Here is a 25,038-nt window from a genome sequence, read left to right as displayed (position 1 = left end):
AGCCGGGCTTGGGGGTCCAGCTGCTCCTGCCCCTGGGGTGGCGGCTTGTCCCGAGCCCACCCTTCCCTGGGAGAGCGCTGCTCTGCGGGGCTGGTGGCTCTAGCCCCTCCTCCTGCCAGACACCGAACTCCAGCCCCCTTCCCCTGTAACTTTCAGCGCTGGCAGGCAGGGCAAGGGAGGCAAGAGCGACGCTTCCTCCGCAAGCCTGGTGTGGCGGCTTCACTCAGTGAACTTTCATACGATTGCCGCCTCCTGCCGGTGGGGCCTCTGCTCAGCTGGTCTTGGCTCCGTACATCTGTGCAGCTCCACTGAGGTCTGGAGAGATGCGGGGGCACTGAAATCAGGGCTCAGCACGAGGATGTCATTTGCTCTCCCCTCTTCGTGCTCTCACACGTCCCAGCTCTAAGCCATAACAACTTGGACAGTCCTGGGAGATAAGTTTAGTGCGCCAGTGTGTGACCTGATCTTTTCCTCCTTGGAGCAGGAGTCCTGGGCTCAGCGTTCAGAGCAGGCCAATTTCTCTGAACTTTGCTTTTGGCAGGATCACATACAGTTTAATTCAGTTCTGGGGAACTATGTACTCACATTAATGTTTCTTGAATGCTAGAGAGAGTGCTAGCATACAGTGATATAACAAACAACTCAGAATAAGAAATTCACCTGTAAAGAGAATAACATTTATTTCTGATTATATTTTGCTACTGGATGTGAACAGTTAACATTTAACAAAGAGAGAGCCCTTTTTTCTCTCAATCAGATTTCAAGTGAATTCATCTTACATACACATTATACTAAATACATTAACCACACACTGCCTTTTCCTTGCATTTTGTGCATGCATTCCCTCAATTCAAACACTTGCACTTGACCTTTCCCCATTCTTTCACAGCAAAGCAATATTCTTCCTGCCATTTTGTTTCTGTGTTGTGATATTTCTACATCTACACTGCTTCCTGCCTTAAATATGACTTTATTTTTATATTTCTTTCATGAACCCTCCATCCAGCATGATTCTCTTAGAGGTTCAGTGGTTAACCATCAATATGCAATGGATATTTAATTTTTGAATTCAGAAAGCAGAACTAATTTGAAAATACTGGATTAATTGGGACAGATGGTGGTGATTTGGAAATATCTTTAAAGCCCAGTCCTGCATGATTGAATTTAGTGGGAGTAGGATCAGGGTTCTTGAGACTAATTAAGCTAAACAAATCAAGACCCCGACCTTGATCCTGGAATCAGATATGCTGGTGCCTGTGTGGAGGTCCATGGCTCCACAAATCTGATTGAAGAATCAAAGCATTGTATTGTAAACTCCTTAACTGTGTTGTGTACATTGGTGAATACATTGTTGGGAAATAACAAATAATAATGTAAAGTTGTAACTAAAATGGTGCAAGTGACTTAGTATCTCTAAGTATATATTATCTATTTAAAATGAAACAGACTCTTTAATCTCCATATACAATGCCAATAGAGATAAAAAATAGAATAGTTCTGAATCATTTAAACAAAGTCATGCTATCATTCTTTAAAACTAACAGATAGTGAACTTCAGCTATTCAGACAAAATTAGAAATAAAAGTTACAGAAGTTTTATAATTCCTTAGTTTTCAGACACACTGCATGGCAGAACAGTAATTAATCATGTGATGAAGGTATGCAGAGCCTACTTTTAAATCTTAGCTTTATATCAGTTGATTAATCTGATTTAGGAAGTTTGGTAGGTTAGGAAATGTAGCAGTGTTGATTTTGTCTTATTGTCAGAATTAGTGGAAGATTAGCAAAATGTTTATTTTGGAAGAGTGCATGGAATTTACATCTTATCCTTTAATTTTATAATGAACAATGGGATGATGATGGCTCTGTTTTATATACAAAAAGTTTCTTCTGCGTTTTTTATTTCTTTATGTTATAGCCAATTTAATAGATTACCGCAGTGGTTCCTTGCCCCTTTTCCAGTTAGTTAGACAAAGCAATGGACAACTCCTTGTTCTATTTTAATTTTTAAATTTTGCTATTGAAGGGAATATATTTGAACTCTTCTAGGACTAGAGACGGTATTAGAATACAAACGCTTGAGGATCTGGGTCTAAAAATGGATGGTCAAGGATCTTGAAAGCCAAAGAACTGTTTTGCCAAATAAGGAAATTTGGCACATGCTACTGTGTATTTTAAGCTAGTACAAATGTAGTCCTACTTTATTGGCAATATGTTGGCAATGTGTGACCCCAAAGAAGTACTGGAAACTACTTTGACCGTGTTACAAAATCATAAATGGAGGTGAGGGGAGTGAATAATTTAATAGTTCCCTTTGATAATTTGTAATGGGATTGCTAAAAGTAATCCAAACAACTGAATATTAAAATAGCTCCTGGGATGCCTGCAACAGGACAGATTCAATACTCTGTTTTATAAACACACACAAACCAAACACAGGTATTGGGACACAAATATATTGCGCAAGTTGTGTTAAACCTGTTCCTTTTTTTGTGTCTCTCTCACATGTAAAGCCATCAGTGGCAACTCGATCTACAATATGAGTAATAACTGATAAAATATTAGGACTCTGCTCCCTTATGCACCTACTGAAGCAGGGAGTTCTGCCTCAGAAGCATTTTCCCATCCACCACATGCAAGCCCTTTTTCAGAGTTGCAGAGGAAAGGGAAAGTGGGTGAGTTTCATCAGGTTTCATATTCTAACAACAAAACACAGCACAACTTGAGGCAGGATTAATTTGCACTGCTTCCCACTCAGTGCTGCGGGACTTCCTCATCCGTTACAGAAGTTCCAGGGAAAACCCCCAGAAAGGTGTCGCTTCTCAGGAGCTAGTGAGGATCGAAAACAGAGTGAAGGCAAAGAGCATCTGGCATCTGAAGGCAAAGAGCATCTGTCTTCCATGGATCCCACAAGATCCATATGTTAAAGGAGGAGGGGTGAGAGCAAACAACCCTTTTTGCCTCCATTCCCAATGGAAGAATTTGGAGGAAATTCTGAGTTTCAAGTGCAGAGGTTTCTCTTTTGTAGGTAGGTTATTCCCACTTAAAAGTGAATGAGGCTTATAGTTAGATGTGGACATTAATGGCTATCTATCAGATGGGGCTGAGCATGCTGAGAATTTATTACTGTATTGAGCTGAGCATGCTGTTGCTGAACAATTTGGATCCAAAGTGACATAGAATAACAGACTGCTAGTCAGTGAATTCAAATAGAAATCTAAAATACAACAGAATGTTTCTTAGATCCTCTTGCAAAAGTCAACAATTTCTAAGATCGCTGCAGAAATTATTGTAAGGAGAGAAAAAAATCTCTCAGAGGAGAAGATGGCTTCATTCTTTCATTGTATGACTTCCAGTGCACATTAACTGATAGAAATCAAAATTGAAGTTCAAGAAAGGAAAATTCTTTATTTTCATAAGGTGATAGTTACTTTAGATATACCTGAGAGAGATAATGACTGAACCATTGCTTCAAATACTCATCATTCACAGTATTACTGAGCTGCCACAGCTTCGTTTCGTAGACAACAAAGCCAATCAACATTATCTTCCCCACTGCTATAACAGGTGGAAGCTCTGGATTGTGTTTCTGTAAAACTGATAAGATCACAGGGTGTACAAAGTTTCAGGATATTGTGGTAGTTCTCTTTGAAAGAAGAAAACCAGAAAATGATTACAATGAAAGATACTCTGTCTCGTCTAAAAAGATCTGAAAATGCAGTGCTCAAGACTGGAAGAGTGAAACACTTGTTTTGGAGCAGAAGTATTAAAAACTCAGTCTGGGGCCTAATGAACTATCAGAATTTTATTTTGACCCACTGTATAAGACCAGATTTGCCACACAATTGTAAAATTTCTCTTAAAACACAATGACATGATAATTAACTACATGTGTAATACTTTCATACAGTAGTAACAGATACACACAAACAATTGTTTTCTCCCACAAAACAAAGTGATTAATCTTTCCAGTTGGGGATTAGTTGTCTTCTATCTATAGACACGAAATAACATTCAAATAGGTCTAGTCTCTCATCCAGAAGAGGGCGACTGTGCATAACTTGTGGTGGCATTAATTATAGTTACCTGTATTAATAGCAGTTACCTGCATAAATCTCTCATGAGTTCATTGGAAAATATATTTTGAAGAATGCAGTATGAACTAGCGAGTCATCTTTAAAATATATTAATGATATAGTATGCCAGTGACTCAGATGCCTCAAGGCTCGTAGACAGTAGTAGACAAACTGTTTGCACTGGAAAGGAGTAAAGTTAGGGAGACATAAAATTGCTTTTTAGTAATTGATGGGGGAGACCCATTGTGAATTTTGGGAATTAGTGAGTGAGTGAACAAAGAAAAAAAAGCAACATCACAAAGTGCACTTTCTTCATTTATATGAAAAGTGTAGTTCAGTTTTTTAATACTTTGTAGTGTACTGGTAAATGATGAGAGGTATATTTTGTCTAAGTAACAAAATCTTAATAGCATGATATCTTGCAGTGTGCTATTAAATCTTTGAGAAGCCAGATGAATCATTTATTCTGTGTGTATAGATTATGAGATCTACAGTAATTTAAAACAATTAGGTAGCTCTGACAACTATTTAATGCAAATGGTAAATACAGGAAATAAGCTACCTGTTCTCCCCACAGGCATTTTCCCTTTCCCTTTGTTTCTGTTCCTTCTCCCATCTCCAGCTCAATCATCTGTCATCACCTGTTTATGATTCTCTCTCTAATTTATGGTCAAATCCTGTATACACTTATGCATGCAACTCTACTGTTATGAATAATTCCATTGTCCATAGTGAGACTCCTCACATGAGTGAAGTTAAGTAGGTGCATCAGTGTTTGCAGGATTGTGGTCTTATGATGTAAGATCCTCAGGGTAGGGGGCTTGCCTTTTCAATTGTCTGTAAAGCACCATGTGCACCTGTAATACTGCATAAACAGTAATAATTACCTGTGAAAACTATTGAAGTGAAGAGCACAAATGGGCTCTTGTTTCTGGACACAAGGGAATAGGGGCTAATAGCAAAGAAGCAGGAAGATAAGATTGAGTTTATCCAAAAAGAAGCTGGAATGTTGAGAAGGTTGACCAATCTCTGTTTCCAACAGTTTTCATTTTAAAATGTTATCTATATACAGCACATTTTCATAGTATGTGAACCTACATAAGATTAAAGTAAATGCAATAACAACAATCGACACTTGGCCTGCTTAGGGAAGCTTAAAACAACAGGATAAACAGTTGCATGGGCAACAGAGTATGGCAGAAGAAGACATAGATCAGGGGAATAGACCTTGCCACATAAATAAGATTAAGCACAACTCACTAACAATAGTGCACTTCAGCTCAGAGGGTTTGGTAAGAAAAGGAATCCGTATTCCCTTTCAGATGGTCTGGGAGACAAACTATGTTTTTCCATAAATCCTATGTCCGAAATTTGCCTCTTACAACATAATACTTTTATTGGAAGGCATTTTTTTTTTAACTTGCATCATCATGGACTAAATAGTCAACCAGCACTTTTAGCCTTATAGGATTTTGTCAGTGGATAGTAAAGATGTTTAAAAGTTACCGAGAAAACTGAGAGGACACCGCAGGTAGGCCTAGGCAATGTTTAGAGAATCAGTTGTTGCTTCAGAGCTGGAGACCCGCAATAACCAAATAGTGACTGAAACTGGATTTCAGTCAGCTGTAATCTAAAATCCATAGCACAGCTGCATTGAAATCTTGGGGAAAAAACTATTATCATTATTAGTATACATCAGAACCTAGGAAACCCAATCAGTGATCTGGTCCCTTTTGTGCTAAGCGTTGTTCAGACATGTAACCAGACGATAGTCCAGGCCTCAGACGGTACACAGTGCTTAGATGCCATGTTGATGAATACTGTAGAAAATGTAAGGGCTTCTCTAAACAAAGAGTTGCGCTGGTTTAACTCATGGTGTAATTTTAATTGGGACAGAGGTTGCATGGACTCACTTATTTTGGTTTAGCTTCAATTGGTTAGGAACTAGTTTAAGCTAAACCAAAATAAACCACTCTTAAATTGAAATACAATTTTCCACACAGGGGTTTGCCCTAGTTTAACTAAACCAGTTTATTTAAACTGGTGCAAATTTGTGTGTAGACAAGCCTCTGACAAATCATCTTGTAGAAGAAACAAACCTTGCAAGAACTCCTGTAGGATCCCACATACTCTGCAGCGCCACTGAGGATTAAAACATTTTTATCTTACACCACTATAAAAAAAGATTCAAAATTAATCCACAAATGTGATTGCTGTGAGTGATCACCCACTCATTTAGGTGATAATATTTTTAAAAATCTGCTACAGCCACAGGATTTATCACTTTATAATCTACTGGAAGGACGTTCTGTTCCTCTGACAACAAACATGGTATGATCTCTTAAAACTGTAAAATCCATTCTTGGCAGTAAGCACAGGATTTCACATATTGTAACTGAGATAAATTATTTTCCACTTACGCTTTGTTATAACATGCAAGCATAACTAAGTTACTTTGGGATGAGACTTTTATTTTGGCCAGTTTTTTCCATGTCTTTGTGACAAGTACTTCTACCTTTCTCAGCGTATAGAGAGTACATGGGCTGCAGGCTTACAGTTGCACTCTTGCCAAAATGTTCAGTTGCTTAGGCTATGTATATTTTATGTGAAGTGATCATAGCATAGAGAGATTGCATGCTCCAGATTCCAGAAGTCCTATGCAAGCTCCAGTTGAAAGTGCGTTTCCCATTTGTCAGTGTGCTTCATGTTAGGGGACCTGTTGACAAACTAGCCTTTTGCAGCACTAATCCAGTGTGTGCAGAAAACGTCAGTAAATCCAAGGAGAATTTCTAACTATTTCTTTGCAAACAGCTGCTTCTCAGAGTCTGGACAAATTCTGTAAAACATTTGAATAGGCTATTGGAATGTGAGTTTCCTAACTTTATTTTCCTTTTGATCTGCTCAATGGTTTTTGCTGAAACATGTTTATCGCAATCGGTTCTTGCTTTGTGATATCTAAAGCATGGTTACGAGTGGAATAATTCTATGGAACAGATGTATTAATTAGACTTTTTCTTCTTACAGATTTTGTTGTGGTATATTTTGTCATTATGAGATGTCGTCTCTGAGTGCTTCATTTGTGCAAATTAAATTTGATGACTTGCAGTTCTTTGAAAGCTGTGGCGGAGGGAGTTTTGGGAGTGTTTATCGAGCCCGATGGATATCTCAGGACAAGGAGGTGGCTGTGAAGAAGCTGCTCAAAATAGAAAAAGAGGTAAGAATTCACTTCTGGGGTTTTTTGTTATAATTTATAGTGATTTGTTTCTAGCTGAATGTTTTCCACTCAGTTGCTGATCGAGGAAGACCTTCTTGGGATTTCTTGTTTGTTTGTTTGTTTGGTTATTTAAGCCACATGAATGGTGGTTGTTAGGGTCAAATGCTGAATTGCTTCTGCTGAGTATGTCTGTAATACAGGATTCTGCCCTGCTTTTACTGCCCTGCTCCATCTTCCCCCTCTCAGAGCTCCCTTTCTACAGTGACCCTCTGGAGGAGGCGAACAAGATGCATCCTGTGGGCTAGTCAGTCCCATTCAATACTGTTGGCCAAAGAGTAATAGGCCATATAGTAATAGGAAACATTTGTACTTTCCTCTTTTGCCCTCTTAACTTTCTGGCCTATGATTGAGGAAGCAGCCTTGGCTCCTATACCCCCATGGGTATGTCTTCACAGTTAGCCTCAGCTCTTACTTGGGTGTTACCCCTAACTCCCCTCATGTCCACACGCTAAAACCTCACCCAAGTTCAGTGCTGAATTCAATCCAGGCTAGCTGGTCTGGCTAGAGGTACACATTAGGGTTCAGGGTAGGGACCAGGTTCCGCTTTCAGGCTCACTTTGCAGTGATGACACAATTACTGCTAACTGTGACTCCGGTGGTTGAAGCCAGTATCTTTCTCTTGAGTTACTTTGAATTTAAAAAAAAAAAAATAAACCAAATAAATACATAAATAAAGTCATGTAGTAAAGTTACAGTTTCTATATCTGGTTTTCTTGATTTAAAAAAAAAAAAAAAAAGAATGGCGTGGTCAAGTGGGATAAACTCTAGTACATATCTTAAGATAATGCCTATCCAAATGTATACCAACGTATCTTAATCAAATACGTATTTAGATAAGCTTATAAACATTTTAATAGTCATTGTTCAATGTTAGCTCATAGAATTTCATTATAAGACATCATTAAATAATTGTGGAAAATGGGGAGAGCTCTGTAAGACACCAACTTCTTATAGACTGATAATAAAATAGATTGCATATGGAGGGTGTGTGTGTTTGTGTGTGTGAATGAGCATAGATAAATAGTTATACTGAGAAGAAGAAATATTCTACAAGGCCTCGATTTGAATACCAAAACTGAAACTCAGTGCAAGACTTTGGTTAATTATGTAGACTGCATCTCAAATGATTATAAAATAGCAGCAGAAATGAAATTAATTTGCAACTCTACTATTTAATCCAGAATACTGGTGATGACTGGTTATAAATAGGGACCTGTTCTATGAGTTACCTTACATAAACTAGTATTTCATGATTCAGATGAGTAGTACAATGGTTAAAATTATTCAGGAAAAGTACAATTCTTTCCTATACTATAGGAATGTTGCTAGTCTGCCTGATGCATGCCTGTTGTTTTTGTGCACGGTCAAAATGAATTAAGCAAGGTCTAGGACACTGATCTGAATTTAATTCAAGTCAGTCAGAGTTGTATTAGGCCCCTAAGGGCCTCATCCTGCAAACTGCTGCTAATCCTCAGTCACGTCATCCCTAACTCAATAACCAGCACAGATTTCCACCTGATGGAAATGTTCAAATTCACCCATTGTTTTAGATGCCGCCTCTTTACATTTTGACTGAGCAGCATCTGCTAACAAAACCCCCTCTCTTGTGTTGTAGAACCATGCAGTTCAGTCATTATTCATCACAGGTCACAGAGGCCCTGGGGGTTTTGAGTAACTGTTCTCAGAAACCATGCTTATAATCAGAAATATGTTTTTATAGTTTAAGGTTGCTGGGATGCTGCAGCTCATTTCCATAAATATCTTTTTAGCAGACTGTGATGATTACAGATATAACAGTGTTGGAAAAACTTAATTTGAAATCCTATTTTTGCCAACTAGTAAACTAGCAAATAAAATAAAGAACCTGTGCAAGTTAGAGAGTTTAAACTAGCTCTTATGTGCAACTGTTGCTGCACAGCTCAGATTTTTCTTGATGGAATTTTGCCTGAAACATGCTTTGATTTAATTTTAAAATCACTGTTCTTTAGCAGTACTCTGAAACCTTGCAAACTATCCTCACACTGTTGATGGACAATAGCAATACGTCTAGTTTGTTTTCTCCATTTCTAGCAAGTATATACATTAGATTTTATAGCAGGAATACTTACACACACAAAGGATAATTCAGTTTTATGTATCATGCCAGCAGTAAGAAAACACAACCATTATAGTATCTATCCATCATAGGTGCTGATGGTGATCTGTACTAGCTGTACTGTAAACTGTGAAGGTGAAGATTGGGAATAGTGGCTAAAAGGAAAGCAAATTAAACCAAACTGTTACTGAAAAAAATATTTCTGGAGAATCAGTGGTTCACCAGCCTTACTATTTGTGAATAAAAAATGTTATTTTTGAGAGTGCTACTAATTATCTGTGTTTTATTCTGTCAGTCATGCCTGGATAATGTGTTTTAGTTTTCTTGAGCATCAGGTGTCGAAACATGTTTTTACTGATGCTGTTGTCCGAATCTGGCTACTCACTACTCAGTTTTTCCAATTTAGATTAGTTTAATATTATCAGATTTTACTGTATGAAATATATATGCAAGAAGCTTACGTTGTTGTTTTTTAAATTGCTTTATACAAGTAGACTTGTTACATGGTAAAAATGTCTGTGTGCATTTTCATTTTGTGATACACCTCCAGAGTGGATCTCTCCTGTAAAGGCTGCCCATATATATAACTTCCAGGCTAGATGAGTTCAATTCAATCACATGCATGTCACTAGGCTGCTCACAAATGTTTGCAATCTTAAAAAAGAGTATGTGGTAATGCTAAATCTGGGTCACAAAGTAGGAACTGCAAATGACTTTTGTGAGCAACATGAGAAAAGCAACAGAGTAAAAAGAATAAACAAACTGAAATTGATAGGTAACTCAGACAGGACTAAAAATAGAGGTGCTCTTTTTTTGCTTGCAGTTTATAGATATTAAAAACACTTGGTGCCAGTCTAGAATGGATGTCCTTTCTGGAAGGTGTAGGGATGAAGGGTGATTTTAATGTCATTTTATCATTTAATTTGGTCATTATGGGAACTATTTTTTCCTTTCATCTCAGTATCTGCAAATAAGACTTTTTAATAGAATGTTTCTTCTACTAAAACTTCTGAGAATCTCATTTTAATTCTTCTGTTACATTTAAGAGGGGGAAACAGGCCATCTTCTTAGTAACCTGCTCGATTATAGAAAGGGTGTCTACAACCAGCCTTGCTTACCTTCTGCTTCACTTTGTCTTTTTCCAAAAAATAAAATAATTTAAGACACTTAACTTGGCTCTGAGGAGAGTGCTGTAGTCTGCTATTCTTCTTCCACCTCAGCCACTGACGGGTGGCATGCGTTGGGCAGGGAACTCTGGCTACTACACTGTCCACTTCAAACTTTCTAAAATGAATAGTTGTGGCCAGGGGAGAGACTTGTAATTAGAATCTTTGGCCGCGTGTGCTGCTGAAGTTGCTCTTACACTGTTTTTAATACAGGAGATTTTTATGGAGGGCTTAAATCCTGTAGGATTTCTGGGTTTGTGTGTGTCATTTTCCCTGGGACTGTGGACAGAAGATAGTCTTAAATGATGCATCAGCACAAATGCTACTTAAGTCTTCAGTGTTATCATTGTCACAAACAATATGATGCCAAAACACTATAGATGTCTAGCAGAGATGGTGTGACCTCCTCAGAATGCTGGAAAAAATAGGCTTTCTTTTTTCATTGTGTATTATGTATGTTTGTTTTTTAACTGTATCTGCTAATCCCTTGTGCCAGCCTCCCCATACTGTGATGAAAATGTACCCCAGCCCAGACACAAAATTGCCTGTATTTTCTCACATGACTGGTCTGGTTATGAATATGGTATAGCCATATGTTGTTGGTAATTTCTAAAATAATGTCCACATTGAGGTACATATTAATGTCATGCCTCTTACCTAAAGTATTTCTACTACATGTAATAGGTTATACGCAAAGCTTTATGTGACATAGTGAATCTAAATTATACAGCTGGAGCCGTAGATGCATATGTGGCCCTGCTGATCCTCTCTCCCTTTTCTATCCTCCCACTGCTCACTATGTCCAGTCCAAGCACTGGGATATTCTGTCTATTCATTCTTTTGAAAGTAAATTTAATATATGCTGCCTCAATTTAAAAATTTTTGTAAAGCAAATTTTTGTATTTACAGTGAGTGAATTTCAGAAGATTTGATAGGAAGGCTGAGGGTTTGACAGCTAACAGTTGGGACTTTTTGCATCAGTAAGGTTTGGGAGGTGGTTTTGGTCTTTGGTGTCCTGTATGCTGTTGAAGCTTTTGGCATTAGGAAAAGTATACATCTTCCTTTTCCTTCTCGTTTTATGCAGGTTCAGAGATTATTTTAAATTTGGAGGCAAGGTTGCATTACTCATTTGTCTATAGTGGCAACCCTATTTGTATAATTTGCTATTTTGAAAAAAAATCACATTGAAGACCAACATTTTTTTAAAATGTACTTTTGGATAACCGTTATCTGTGCTATCCTGATTACACCACCCCATCGCCTGTCAGCTCTGCTAGCTGATATGGAGAAGTGGTCACTGGGCCATATGTCCATCCCAGCACATGTAGGAAGGCTAGTGCCCATGGCAGTGCTGACCTGGGTTAGTGCTAACCCACTGGGTTTGTGCTTGCCCCCTGCATAGACTGAAAGAAGGAAAGGGCCTTGCACCCTCTTTTCTTTCCCTTCCATCTTGTACATCCACTCAAGACCGGGATGATTGAGCTCTTAGTGTTTTCCATGTGGAAAAACCAATATGATTTTTATAATGCAAAAATAAAATTTAAACAAAATAAAAAAAAAAAATCACCATGGTAGTCTAGTTTGTTGAGAGTAAGACAGAGCTAACATTTTATGCTTATATACCAGCATATAATATTCTATTTTTTAAAAATTGGGGTTCCCCGTAGCATCAGTGAAAACAAAATCTATAAGTAGTAGCAGCAACAAAGTCAGTGAAGTTGTCTGCATACTTAGGACGAGAGTGTTGAATTGATTTGCATTCAGTTCACATTGGGAAAGTTAACTTTGCAAGCATACAAGAAGGAACACAACTTCTTTAAAATGAAAGCTTAGATTCTACACAAGTTGTCACTCACCCAAGAAAGGCTGAGAATCATCACAAGTATATTTTTCAAGTCCTACTAGTAGAGATGGTATTGACATGAAAACCAGTCATTAAAAAAAGTAGTTTAAAAATCATTACAGAGACTACACCTATTAAAATCTTCTTGCCACTCTGTGTTTTTTGCAAGCACATTCTTCTAATTCTTATCTGTTTTTTTTCTCTCCCATGTTGTCCTGAGAAATACCCACACAAACAAGAGAAACTAGCTGTAGGGAAACACGCTAAATGATTGTGTCCAAAGGTGCTGTCAACTTGAGAAGGAAGTAGGAAATATTTTTTCTCGAGTCTCTTTCAACCCTAGTAATCTTAAATGTTATTTGAGACCACAGTAGTTAAAACTGTACAGGGAATATAAAAATCAATGATTTAAAAAAAAGAAAAGAAAAATCAAATCAGACTTTTTATTTAAATTTAAATTAAAAACAGGTTTATTTATAAAAATAAACCTATTTGAAATCAAATTTGAAATTGTCAACCTATGTTAAGGCCTAAATTTATAATAATCTATTAAAATAATTTAAATAAAATAAGCAGCACATGTTTGCCAAGTTTAAAAAAACAATGAAACCACACTGAACTTCTGGAAGTCACTGGCTAAGCACCTGCAACCAGAGTTTACCGAAGAAATAAACAAGCTTTTGATAGCAGTAGTCTCTTCTGCAGGTGCAGAGAGATTATTCTCTTCATTTCAGTCCATTCAGCTAGTTCAGATCAATGACTAGTTCATTCCAAGTTGAGAAACCAACTGTGAGTTGAAAAAGAAGGAACATGTGTTTTCCTCTTGAAATCTCTGAATAAAAACTAAATGTGAGAGGATGGGATCTACTAATTCCAAAATCTTGAAGATCATAGTGACCAGAAATAATCATCTCAATTCACTAACTACAGATACCTTCCTTATTTAATAAATCAGTTAGTTTTAAATGCAAAACATGGTTTAATAAACTTCTTGATCATTTTTTCCTTATTTATCCTGCATATTTAAGGTAGGTGTATTTAATAAAATAAAACAAAAACATTAAAATGCTTTTTTATACATTTTTAATTTAATTTGCATTTCCATTGAAATAGAGCTTGACAAAAATCACAAGAAAAAATTATCTGCTAAATAAGAAATGCATCTTCACCATTTTCTAACATAATAAACATGTAAAAATGAAATATCTGAATAAATGTAAATTAAGCTATATAATTTCTTAAATGTGTATAGATGTAATGTATCCTCCTGGTTAGGAAAAAGAAGCACCAAATTTAGCATAAAAGCTATATTTAGTTGCAAATCAACGTTTTATTGGTTATCAACCAATGAGAATCAACCTTTCTTTATGAGCATAACTAAAAAGTACAACTGCAAAACATTAAAATTGATGATTTAAATTGTTTCCTGCTTGTTGATTTAAATCTTGATTAAAATCTGTGATTTAAATTGCTTTGATTTAAATCATTCCACCCTTACACCATATCAGACAAACGTGATTTTTCTGTTTGTTTTACATGGAGTGTCCCCTTTAATCACCTAGACCAAGTAAGGGGCTATGTGCTATGCTTATAATAATCTCTTTATAAGGCATTTGCATGCAAATGATGAGTTATGAGTATGCTATGGTGATGAGTACGGTATAAATGCTTAATGACAGACAGGTAAAAATCTAAAACGTGTCATGCTACCTGTTATATGTTCTGTTGATAATATCCTGTACGGACATTTGTAAAAGCCCTGAGGTCGAGTATTGTGTCCAGAATTCCACTGGCTTCTACTCCTTTCCCCCTCTCTATCTATTTAGGTATTTATACCAACATTTTTACCATGGCCTTTTCCTCAGAACACCTAAGTTATTCTGTCTTTTCTTTCTTGGCTATAACTTGATCCACTTGGACATTGATGATATGCCCTAGGTAATGTGTCTTTCATCTGTAACAGTCTCAAAAAATTGCTTTTTACTAATAATATCTAGAATTCTATGATTTTCAGTAACTGGGAACCACATGAATCAGTTCTTCCATGAGTAAGTAAACATACCAATGTTACGTAATAATTTTTTAAATTGCACAATAAAATCTTGTGCTGTTTTGGGGTTTTGTTTTTGTTTTTTGGATTAGTTTGTGGAAATATAGAAATAGAGCCAGTTCATTGTTTTTTTCCAAGACTTTCCTGACATGAGCCCTAATAGGTGCTTGGCTGGAGAAATTCTTTCAGAATAAGGCCATGTCTACACCACAGACTTTGGTTGATGCAAATTATGTTGGTGAATAGCTGCAGAAGTTAGTATATTGCTAGATGTGTAGATATATGACTGTTTGCTTATGAGGAGTTCTTCTGTCAATGTAAAATGCAATGCATCACAGGTAGCTATCCCCGTGTGTGATGTGCCGCCTTCTGGTGCAGTGCCTTTGTAGGATAGTAATGACTTGCCTAGGGATCTCTGGGACTCAAGGGTCAAGTTCCCAGCATGTGATTTTCTCCATCCTATAGTGCCATCCATATCTCATAATTTTCATGCTTTAAAAAAAAAAAAAATCCCACAAACCTTCACAACACTTCTTGGCCTCTGCTATCTCTGACGGAAGCATGGATACCACAGAGCTCTTTCACATGGATATTGCAAATACAGAATACATGATTCTTCTGAATTTGCAGCTAGGATGAGCCTGAAGCAGGGGAAAGGCCACAGATAAGTGTGGTCTGCATTTTTCCTTACAATAGGTAAATTTAAAGATGGCCCCCGCCCGTCCCCAAATTAACAAGACAAAGGTATCAACTCTTTGTTGTTTTAGTCATATGAAAAGAAGCAGCAGTACAACAAAGGGAAGCAGAGTTGCTATCTGCTTTTATTCCCCTGATCGATTAGGCAGGGGAGGGATATATGGGAGCACTTCCTTTATATGAATAGGGATGTTCCTTTTATCCTCTTGAGAGATCTCAATGTAACTTTCATGGAGGTACTTTGCAGTCCTCTTCCAAAGGTTTCTAGGGATGGCTGCCTTATTTTTTCCAGCATCGTAGAACACTTTCCCATGCCGCTCTGCGATGAGTTCAGCTGCAGTAAACAGGCTAGCGGTGTACGAGCCCTATCTTGTTAATTTGGACTGGGGGCCATCTTTAAATTGAGCCATTGTAAGAAAAATTGCATGCCACACTTACATGCGGTCCTTTCCCCTTCTTTAAGCTCATCCATGCTTTCCTGGTGGGACTGGCTAGACTTTGGTAGTCTCAAACAGGTCCTGACTCACAGCATGGCTGGAGTCTCCTGCCACGTCTCCCCACTCCTCTTCCTCCTTGCTGTTCACCCAGGTATCCATGGTGGTCTGTGAGGTTCTGGTGGGGTGTCTGCCATGCAGCTCATCATAAAAGCGGCAGGTGTGCAGCTCAGCACCAGATCTGTTGTCGTGTTCTCTGGCATTGGGGCATCCCTGGTGAAATTCCTTCACTTTCAGGTGGCACTGCTATGGATCCCTATTGTACCCCTTTGTCTGCATCCCGCATGCAATCTGCTTACAGTTGTCCACGTTTCTATGGCTGGTCTGTAGCTGTGCTTGCATAGCCTTTTCTCTCCAGAGGCCCAGGAGATCCAATGCTTCCTGTCTATTCATGGCAGTAGCATGTATTACCTCGGTGTGTGTGGAGCTGGCATGGTCGGTTGGTCAGTTGCATACAACAGAAGTGAGCAGCTAGGTGTGCTCGACAAGTTGTGCAATCAAGAAAAGTATTTTAAAAAAATATTTGGGGGATTTTAAAAGTTTGTTTATGAGGTGGGTTCTTCTGTCTCTGAGCCCTAGGTGGTGGAATTTAAAAATGTGATCAGGGTGGTCATTGTTGCAGGGAACCTGGCATTTAATGTCCACCTAACTTGTAGTTAGGTAGATCAGGTTAATTGACATTTGATACTGAAACAGCATTGGCATTGATTGTTAGCTCCAGCAGCATGTTCTTTTGCCTTCAGATAGTGACCTGACTTCACTTTTGGGGAAAGAAAGAAACCCATAGACATCTTCAAAGATAGGCTAGCAGTTTTCTTTACCTTTTTAAAAATGTCTACATTTTTCTTTTTTGCTTGGTCAGTGTTTAGAACGATAAAAGAAGAGAATACGATAGAGGCCAAGATCTTGCAGATACAGCTTCTTATAATTACATATTCAGCCAAAACAGTACAAAGAAAAACTACAATCTTTTTCTTTATGTACCATATTCTAGTTTTCTCTTCTCCTTAAATTGGCATTTTGGACTATGTTCACTAGAGCCACAGAAAAGCCTTAGCAGAAAAGAAGGAAACAGAGGGAGGGAAAGAAAGATAGATTCCCAAATGACAACCTTTTGAATAGTCCAAGTTCAATCCCTAAAACAAAAAGTGGAATCTTTTTTTTCTAAATAATGTGCTCTACAGTCTCACCTCTCATCTTGAGAAAGATGAAAGAGAAAGTAAAAGAGATGACCCAAATCACAGAGTTCCTTTGATAGAAGAAATTCAGCTGTTTTGAACACTTACAATCAAAGGAAGTGGTTTCCCTAATTACATGAACTATGTGAAAGCTCTCAGAATAGCTCTGCCACCCCAGGATTCCTTGCACTTTAGAAGTTTGCATAAAAGCTCACATGGAGAATCAGATGCAAAGTGTTTGATTCAAATTTTGTTAGGCAGAAGTGTGCATACATTCATATTGCTAGGTTTGAGCTGGTTAAGTTTAGACCACAATCCCAATTTTGATGGGTGCATTTCAGTCGCACCGTTTTAAATTTTTCACTCTTCAGGTTCTCTATCAAGACATCCTTTTAAGAGAACTGTGGCAATAGAAAAATTGAGAAAGGATGGAGAGGGGTCCTTTGATTGTGAGCCTTCAGGTGAGGATTTTTCACCTTGATTGGACTTATACATAGTTTTACAGTTAAAATCCAGCCCTGTCTGCAATAAAAGAAGAATGGTTACATTTCTGTCTTTTTAAGAACACTTTTGTTAAAATGTGTATTCTGAAGAATTAGTCTCTGAACTCTACAACTTCAGTATAATTCTAGCTATGCCATTTACTACAAACTATCCAAAATCTGAATTCAATAAGACCTTTGAACAAAAGGAGTCCTTTCAGATGACTGCTATCAATCTTACATTTTCTTTTTGTACATGCACAATAAAAAAGGTACATTTTTCTTAACTAAAACAATCACTTTGTGAGTGGGGGTGGGGGAAGAGGGAGGGAAGGAGAAGGAGGATTTTGTAATGTTAACATCTGTGTGCCTCAAAATTGCCTGTCAAAAATGATGAACTTTTTGATAGTGGGGAATGATAGAACGCAAACTTTCTCAACAAAGTGGAATCTAAAGCAACATCAAGACCAAAATTTATAAATGTGGATAACTTAAATTAGGCACCTAATTGTGCTGGCTGAAATTTTCAATTTCAATTTAATTGAAATTTTAAAATTTTGGCAAAATAAATGATGATTTGTTCCCATTTTTCAAGCAGCTGTAGTAGCTAAAACCAACATTAGATTTTAGGGGGGTCACTTTGGGCCATCAGAACAGCACAAAGCAGCCGGAGGAGGGCCCAGAACCAGGCCTTTGACTTTAGTCCATTATCAAATTGAGGTCTTTAACCAAAATGATCAGCACTTTCTTTTAGACCTGGGTATGGAAGAAATCAGACTGAAATCAATCAACAAAATCCAAGCACTACAGGTATTGTCAGATTTGTATTGTCACAACCGATCAATAAGGTTCCTTCCAAAAAGGGACATTAGAGACTGTCTGCTGAGATGGCTTCTTGAGCAGTGACCTGACAGCCTTTTGTTTGAGAGATCCTGAGAAATATCTGACTGTACCAGAAGACAGACAACCTGATTCACCAAGTTGTCAACCACCTAGACTTCAAAATACTTTATGCAGCAGTTAGATTGAGAATGTGATTTTCATTAGCAGCTGCCTGTTGCTGTATCCTGTCCGGTGTGTGTTTTTGTCTGTACAGTGTCTAGCACAATGGGTCACTGATTTGGAGGTTCCTAAGTGCCATACAATGTTCCAGCCTCCTTTCTTTCTTCATCTATCAAAGATACACAGATCATCTGTAAAGATGGTACAAAAAGAGATGGGGAGTGGTGGGAAAAAAATGCTATTTTTAATCTCAAAATGCAAAGTTCTATGATTCTCTCAGTATTCTAACGTAGATTTTGATTGCGTACATAACTTCTTCTAATTTCCTATTAGATGTGTGCATGGTTCCATCTCACATTTCTATGTCTGACATTTGTTTGGGTTTATTTTCTAATAAAAGTTGAAAGAGAGAGAAGGTGAAAATTGAAGGTGTGGCTTGGTGGAATTGTCAGTATTTACAAATACAAAAATACATGTAAACATGGTTTCATATGGTTGTAATAATGTTTCGAGTTTCTTAATGTATTCAGCCCAAAATATGCTGTAGTTATGAACTGTACAGTGTTTCAAATACACAACCACAGTAAATATTTTGATATCTAGCTATCTTCCACCCACCACTCATGCACGTCTTTGAAATCATTTTAAGGAAGTTTGGTGGTGGTAAGGGAGTAATATATGTCCACTGCTTCTTAACAGTCCACTATTGTTAAAGACAATTAGTGCTTTGCCATTAACTTCACTGGGGCCAGGATCATTCCCTGAATTAGCAACACAATACCATGGGCATTTCTAAGTTTCCATTTCCTAGCAGATCTGAAGATACTGCTTTTTAAATTACTATCTTTTTTGCACACTTTTATTTGTGGCAGCTGTCTTGGATTCTTGTTTTGATTTAGAGTTTTGGGGTTTTTTTAATCAACATAATTTTAAAAAATTGAACCTTTTAAAAGAATTTTAGGGTAATTAAGATGAGGAAGGATACAAACAAGTCAAGCAGTGAAATATTAAATAACATTTCCAAATAATCATTAATATGTCTCTGTTGTCAGAAAGTAGATGGATAGAAAGAGAGAGATCTATAAACGGAGAGGGATTCTGTATAGAGAATTCAGCACAGAAGTAGGAAAATTAGAAGAAAAATTGAATATAGATGTCACGCGCACAATGTAGTAGTAGAGCTGGTCAAATTTTTTGCACAAAGATTCTTCATCCAAAAATGGTATTTTGGGTGGGTTTTTTTGAAAACTTAACTGCATGACAAATTATCAGTTTTCACTTTTTATGAAATTTCCTGACACTAATCGATATTTTAATAGAAACGTTTTATCGATATTAATTGAAATAATTTTCAAGATCATTTTAAAAAGTTGATACAATTACCATTAAAATTATGAAAAATGGGAAACAGTTTCAACATTTTTTCAGTCATTTTTTGAACATCTCTACCCAGTAGGCTTAGCATTTATCAGCCATGTTTCTACGTAAAATAAAATGTTCAACCTTAAATGAAGAAAAGTATTAACTGTTCAGAAACTGAGATAAAAACCGTATGTCCTGAAACTTTTTGAGTTCTTGCTGTCATTTATACAGGACTTTTCAAGGGCTTTGTAGAGGACTCCAGCTGTAGAGACCTAGCTTAGAGCACTGCTCTCAACTGTACAGGTATGGCTAGAGGGGCACAGTGTAGCCTGTCATTCTAGCCATCCATTTTTGTCTGTGAAGCAATAGGTTTGAAGACGGTCTCTATTGTTGGAGAAGAGCTGTGTGCAAGACATAGGGTGACCAGATGTCTCCATTTTATAGGGACAATCCCGATATTCTGGGCTTTGTCTTGTATAGGCACCTATTACACCCCACCCCACCTCCTGTCCTGATTTTTCACATTTGCTATCTGATCACCCTAGCAGGGCAGAGTGATGTAATAGACTGGATTCCTATGTTCCAGGAGGCCAGCGGTCGTAGAAGGAGGGCCAAAGCAACAGTTGCCTTGAATCTCCAGTTTTCTGTACTTTTTGCCTTAACAGGTATGGCATTACAAAGGCTTTTTCCATCTAGGAGGGGAAAGACCCAAAACATGAATGGGGTTACACTCTGTAAAAGATCCCATAATTTGCAGCTCCATTCCCTCCTTTAATATGTGAGCTAGTCACTACCATAGCTTTGGTGCTGGGGAATTTTTCCAATGACATTTTGCCCTTCTTTGAAATAGACATTCTTTAGGTTACTCTGTCATTCATTACTCTGTTCTTGCACTCTAGGGCAGAGCACTCACTGGCGTGTTTGGAAGAGAAGCTTCTGCAGAAACTTTGATAGCCCAGTTAGAAAGTAAAAGAATAATCAATTCCCCAATGGTTGCTGTTCTAATGTAAAATGGAGACAATGCATCTTGCAATGTATTATTTTAGTGTGAGTGAGCTCAACCAGTCCTGTGAAAGATGATTTTCTGGAATTATACCAATCATTAGGGATCCAAATAGTGGATTCCCCATAAAGAACTATCCCTGCCATTAGTTGCAGTAGATTGGGTTCATTACGCTAAGATGGGCTTAAAGTGAGGGCTCATTAAGAGCTTGACAGCTTTTGCCTAGAGAAAATTACAGTTTTCATAACTGAGTTTGAAAAAATACTTAGCAGAAAGATGATAACCTCATTGGAAAAGTGGAGCACAGTCTGTTTTTCAGTAGCTGCAGTTACCTCTGTTGGACAGTCTGTGCTAATTGATCTAGTTGAGTATCTCCAAGAAAGTTCTCTGCTTCTCTAGCAGATTGGGAACTCTGCAGTTGTCCAGGCATTTTTATCTTAATTGAAACAGGATATGAAACTTCTAAAAAAGTGTGAAGTATCCAACACTCTTATCTGTAGGCAGCTGCAATAAGTCTGGTAGCATCCTCAGGAAATATTTAGTGGGCTTTCCCTGCCCACCCCCTCTGGGATGCGGTTGTTGCACTGAGTCTGAACCCCTAGGTCTCCACTTTTTATTTTTTTCAGACAGTCTTTAAATGATTCTTTTGTCTTGCTCCCAAGTGCTGGGGTGCTTGAAGAGAGTCTTCTGGGAAGAGGGGTGTTCTGCCTGTTGTATTTATGCTGTTGTCCCTAGCGAGGTGGTTCACATAAAATTTGTAGTGATTTTGATCTCTAAAATGATCTCCTCAGACATTCTTGCATTTGCTCCAGTACAGCACTATCCAGATGCAGGTCAGCCCCCATTTCACCTGCTTTTGGAGAATAGGCAGAAATTTTTGGCATTTTACTTCTCTGTTCTTCTGGAGAATTCAAGATATGGGTTAACATCTTCTCAGATATTCATAAGAAGTTCACTTGCAGAATGATGTAGAATAAAAGGGAAGATCACCCTAAATCTAACAGAAAACCAGAGTGACCCTATTGGGTAAAAATACTGTTTTCTAGGAGTCTGGATATTTCAAACCTGATGCTTAGAGCACTAATCTGCCCCTCCCACAATTATCCAGTGTTGCTGCGTAGTGTGAGACAGCTTTAATTTTTAACTGCTCCCAGATACTAAAGTTTGTAATTTCAAATAAAGTTCACAAAACGTGACTAATTTCTGAAACCTTATATCTGTTTCCTTACGAATACACAGTATCTGTAGCTTTTAAATGATTTTGCTGTTGCAAACAAACAGAAAATCAGTAACCATAACAAAAACCTGGCAGATTTCAGTCTGTCATGTGTGCTAAGATAAAATTTTGATATGGTTCCATGCTGTACACTGAACAATGTAATACTCCTATGGGATTTGTCTGGGATTCAGTGGGTTTCTTATTGAAATCCATGGAAAAATGAGGTGTTCTTCCCCTATGCCTGTGCCATGTTTTAGCAGAATGCAGTGAATTTGTAACTGAGAAGATAGTTTTCAAACTTTTTTTGACCCTGTTGTAATGATAATTTTATGCGTAAAGTGCCCTTCCTTACTCAGCTTTATCCTAGGTTCGGCAGCTTTTGTCAGCAACTTCTCCTTCCCTGATTGCAGGAAATTGTTGCCCACAATATAATGAAAACAAAGGCCCTGATTCTGCAGTTGATCCCCCCTGGGTTATTTTGGCCTTTGCATATAATGTGTGCAATGTTGGGAATTAATTGGGGTTCTGCATGGTTTCTTGGGTCTCCCATTGTGTGTGAATTGCAAGATTAAGTGACCAAAAACATATCTCTGTTGCAAAAGAAAAAAAGTGTGTTGGGGCAGTGTGTATAAAACAGGCAGGGTAATAATATATAATCTTCCATTATACTGCAATGGGACATGGCTGGATCAAATAATTTTTCATTTCTACACATTGTAGCCATTAGGGCTTTTTTTTAAAAGGTGTAGAATTTCAATAACAAAAATATAATACTGTTTTTGCGTGAAAACTGAACACTACTGAAACAGTTTTAACGTTAACTTTTTAAAAAATGACTTTTTTTTAATATGTCTCTGTAAGAGTACTCAAGAGAGTAAGATTAATTTTTTTTTACAAAAGTACTAACAATATCAATTCAATAGTGCAATTTATCTTTTATTTTCTTGGTGTGGCTTGTGAATCAGTGCCAGCATAATATTGAATATGTGAATCTCTTATATTAGAAACTAGATAATTTCATTGTCTTAAAAATTTTACTTCTTTCAGATGGACTGTGGAAGTTAAATTGGGACAAGTAATCCCCTAAATGGAATATAAACCAAACCAACCTCCTTCCAGTTTTAAGTCAATATACAAGCAGGACTTTCATAATGCAATTGCTGTTTGAAGTCATCCATGAGATGTGTATTTGGAGAGAGCACAGTCCTCTTCAGAGCAGATAACTGCTTTATTTACTGTTAAAAGTTCTCATTGAATGTTCCTGACACGTCAAATCTTTTGACTACACTGTGCATCATGTGTTTTTCATCCTACTTCGCTAATATGAAAGAAGATTTAATGGGTTTAACAAACATGTCCTTAATTGGACAATAATTGGCTTCTGCTGAATAACAGCTTTTCAGTTTCTTTTGGGGGTCTCTGGGGCATGAAAACTATTGACCCCTTCCTTATAAAACTTTATGAGAAAATATACAAAACACTAAATGGTTTCCTGCCAGGTATAAAAAAATAGAGGGGTTTATATTCGTTGTTTGATTTTCATGTTAGTGATCAAACAGTTTAGCAACTGCCTGTCGTTATTATGTGGTTATTTTTAAGAGTTTTTAAAAATCCAGACTACTTTTAAAAATCTCTTAATTTACTGCATATTGTAGAGGGTTGGAAATGGGGGAACCTCATGACCATAGAATGTAAATTCTAAGACTTGGAATATTGCATTAATATAGTCCTCAGAGAACTAACTTACCCACATTTGAGAATGAGCAGGAAATATAAATAGCTTATTAAGCATCATATTCAGTTTAGTAATAGCAAATTCATTAAAATAATAGCCAGTATGGGTCAGTTCTGCTTCCATCAAAATCTATGGGAGCTCTAGCATTGACTACAGTGGTGGGGCTATTTTTGTTAATATTTAGATACAAAAGTGCAAAAATATTGATCGTTTATTTTGATTCAGTATTTCATCAAACAAAGAAGTGATACATTAAAGCAAGCAAACACCTAGTTCTGAACGCTACACAATTTTATGATCCTAGTCTCCTAGTACTTTGTATTTGTATTGTAATTTTAGATATTAAGCTCCTTAATATTGTGTCCTTGGGAATGTGTTTTTTATGTTTTGAAGGGCCAAACATTCTTTCAGCATTTAACCCAAAATCTTTATCATTTTGAGCTTCTTTTAGTCTTGGCAATCAGTAAATAGAATCATTTTAATGAAACATTAACACTGTTATCCCGAATGGCCATTCTTCCAGTGTAGAACATCATGGGAACAGCTAAGATTTAAACTCTCCCAGGAATATGTTGGAGTTCAAAGCCCTTAAAATGCTGTAAGACTTTGGGACTAAATCATTGTCAAGTCTGCTTTAAATTCTTCTAAATGATTCTGAAGATTTCCATTATAAGCACAGCAAACATTTATTTACAGGAATGTAAATAATCAAACTCTGTTGCACAATACATTAATAAATATTAGAAAACACTTAGGGATGTTCTGCTAATCAGATTGCTGGAGTAGCTAAACATTTCTAACCCTGTAATTTTGCATAAGAGTGAAGATGCCTCATGCTGTGCAATTAACTGATTTATTAACAGCAAAGTTCGTTTTCTGCTGGCTGGCCTGATGGTCTAATGAGGATCAGTATTTATTTCCAAATTTGATCTGAGGCAGCATTCTCAGAGGGAGGATAGGGGAACAATTCACTGTGTATATTCTCCAGTGCCACCGCTCCAGCCCCCCACAACCACATAACCCGCTGAAATAAATGGTGGTGATTGGTAATGTTCGTATGGAATCACTTGAACTTTTTTAGGTCCAAGCCTTGCGTAGTTTTTTGGGGTTGACAAACTGCCTTTTTTCATTGTAGAGAGACAAGGTGGGTGAGGTAATATCTTTTATTGGACCAACTTCTGTTAGTGAGAAAAATAAGCTTTAGAGCTACACAGAGTTGTTCTTCAGGTATGGGAAAGGTACTCAGGGTGTCACAGCTAATACAAGGTGGAACAAACTGTTTAAGATAAGTAGTTAACGCATATTCCAAGGCAGTATTTCTCAACCTTTTTGGTACCAGGGACCTGTTTGATGCCTTGCTAAA

At 37.3% G+C, this 25,038-nt stretch overlaps 1 protein-coding gene across 3 annotated transcripts in view; it reads left to right on the top strand.

Annotated features, from left to right (window-relative positions):
- Positions 1-25,038, top strand: part of MAP3K20 (mitogen-activated protein kinase kinase kinase 20) — a 121,557-nt gene that overhangs the window by 327 nt on the left and 96,192 nt on the right. For 2 of the 3 annotated variants that reach the window (XM_067549228.1, XM_067549230.1), the window contains exons 1-2: positions 6,507-6,942; positions 7,101-7,290. In XM_067549228.1, coding sequence (XP_067405329.1) covers positions 7,132-7,290 — 159 coding nt within the window. In that variant the 5' untranslated portion in view covers positions 6,507-6,942; positions 7,101-7,131. Of the gene's footprint in view, positions 1-6,506; positions 6,943-7,100; positions 7,291-25,038 lie in introns of those variants that run through there. The other variant, XM_067549229.1, reaches the window with a different exon arrangement.

This window comes from Emydura macquarii, unplaced genomic scaffold (assembly GCF_026122565.2).
Source record: "Emydura macquarii macquarii isolate MOO-44397 ecotype Brisbane River unplaced genomic scaffold, CSIRO-AGI_Emac_v2 contig_1253, whole genome shotgun sequence".
In the NCBI taxonomy this organism is placed as follows: domain Eukaryota; kingdom Metazoa; phylum Chordata; order Testudines; family Chelidae; genus Emydura; species Emydura macquarii.
Note: the sequence above shows the minus strand (reverse complement) of the source record. Positions and strands in the feature narration are given on the sequence as shown.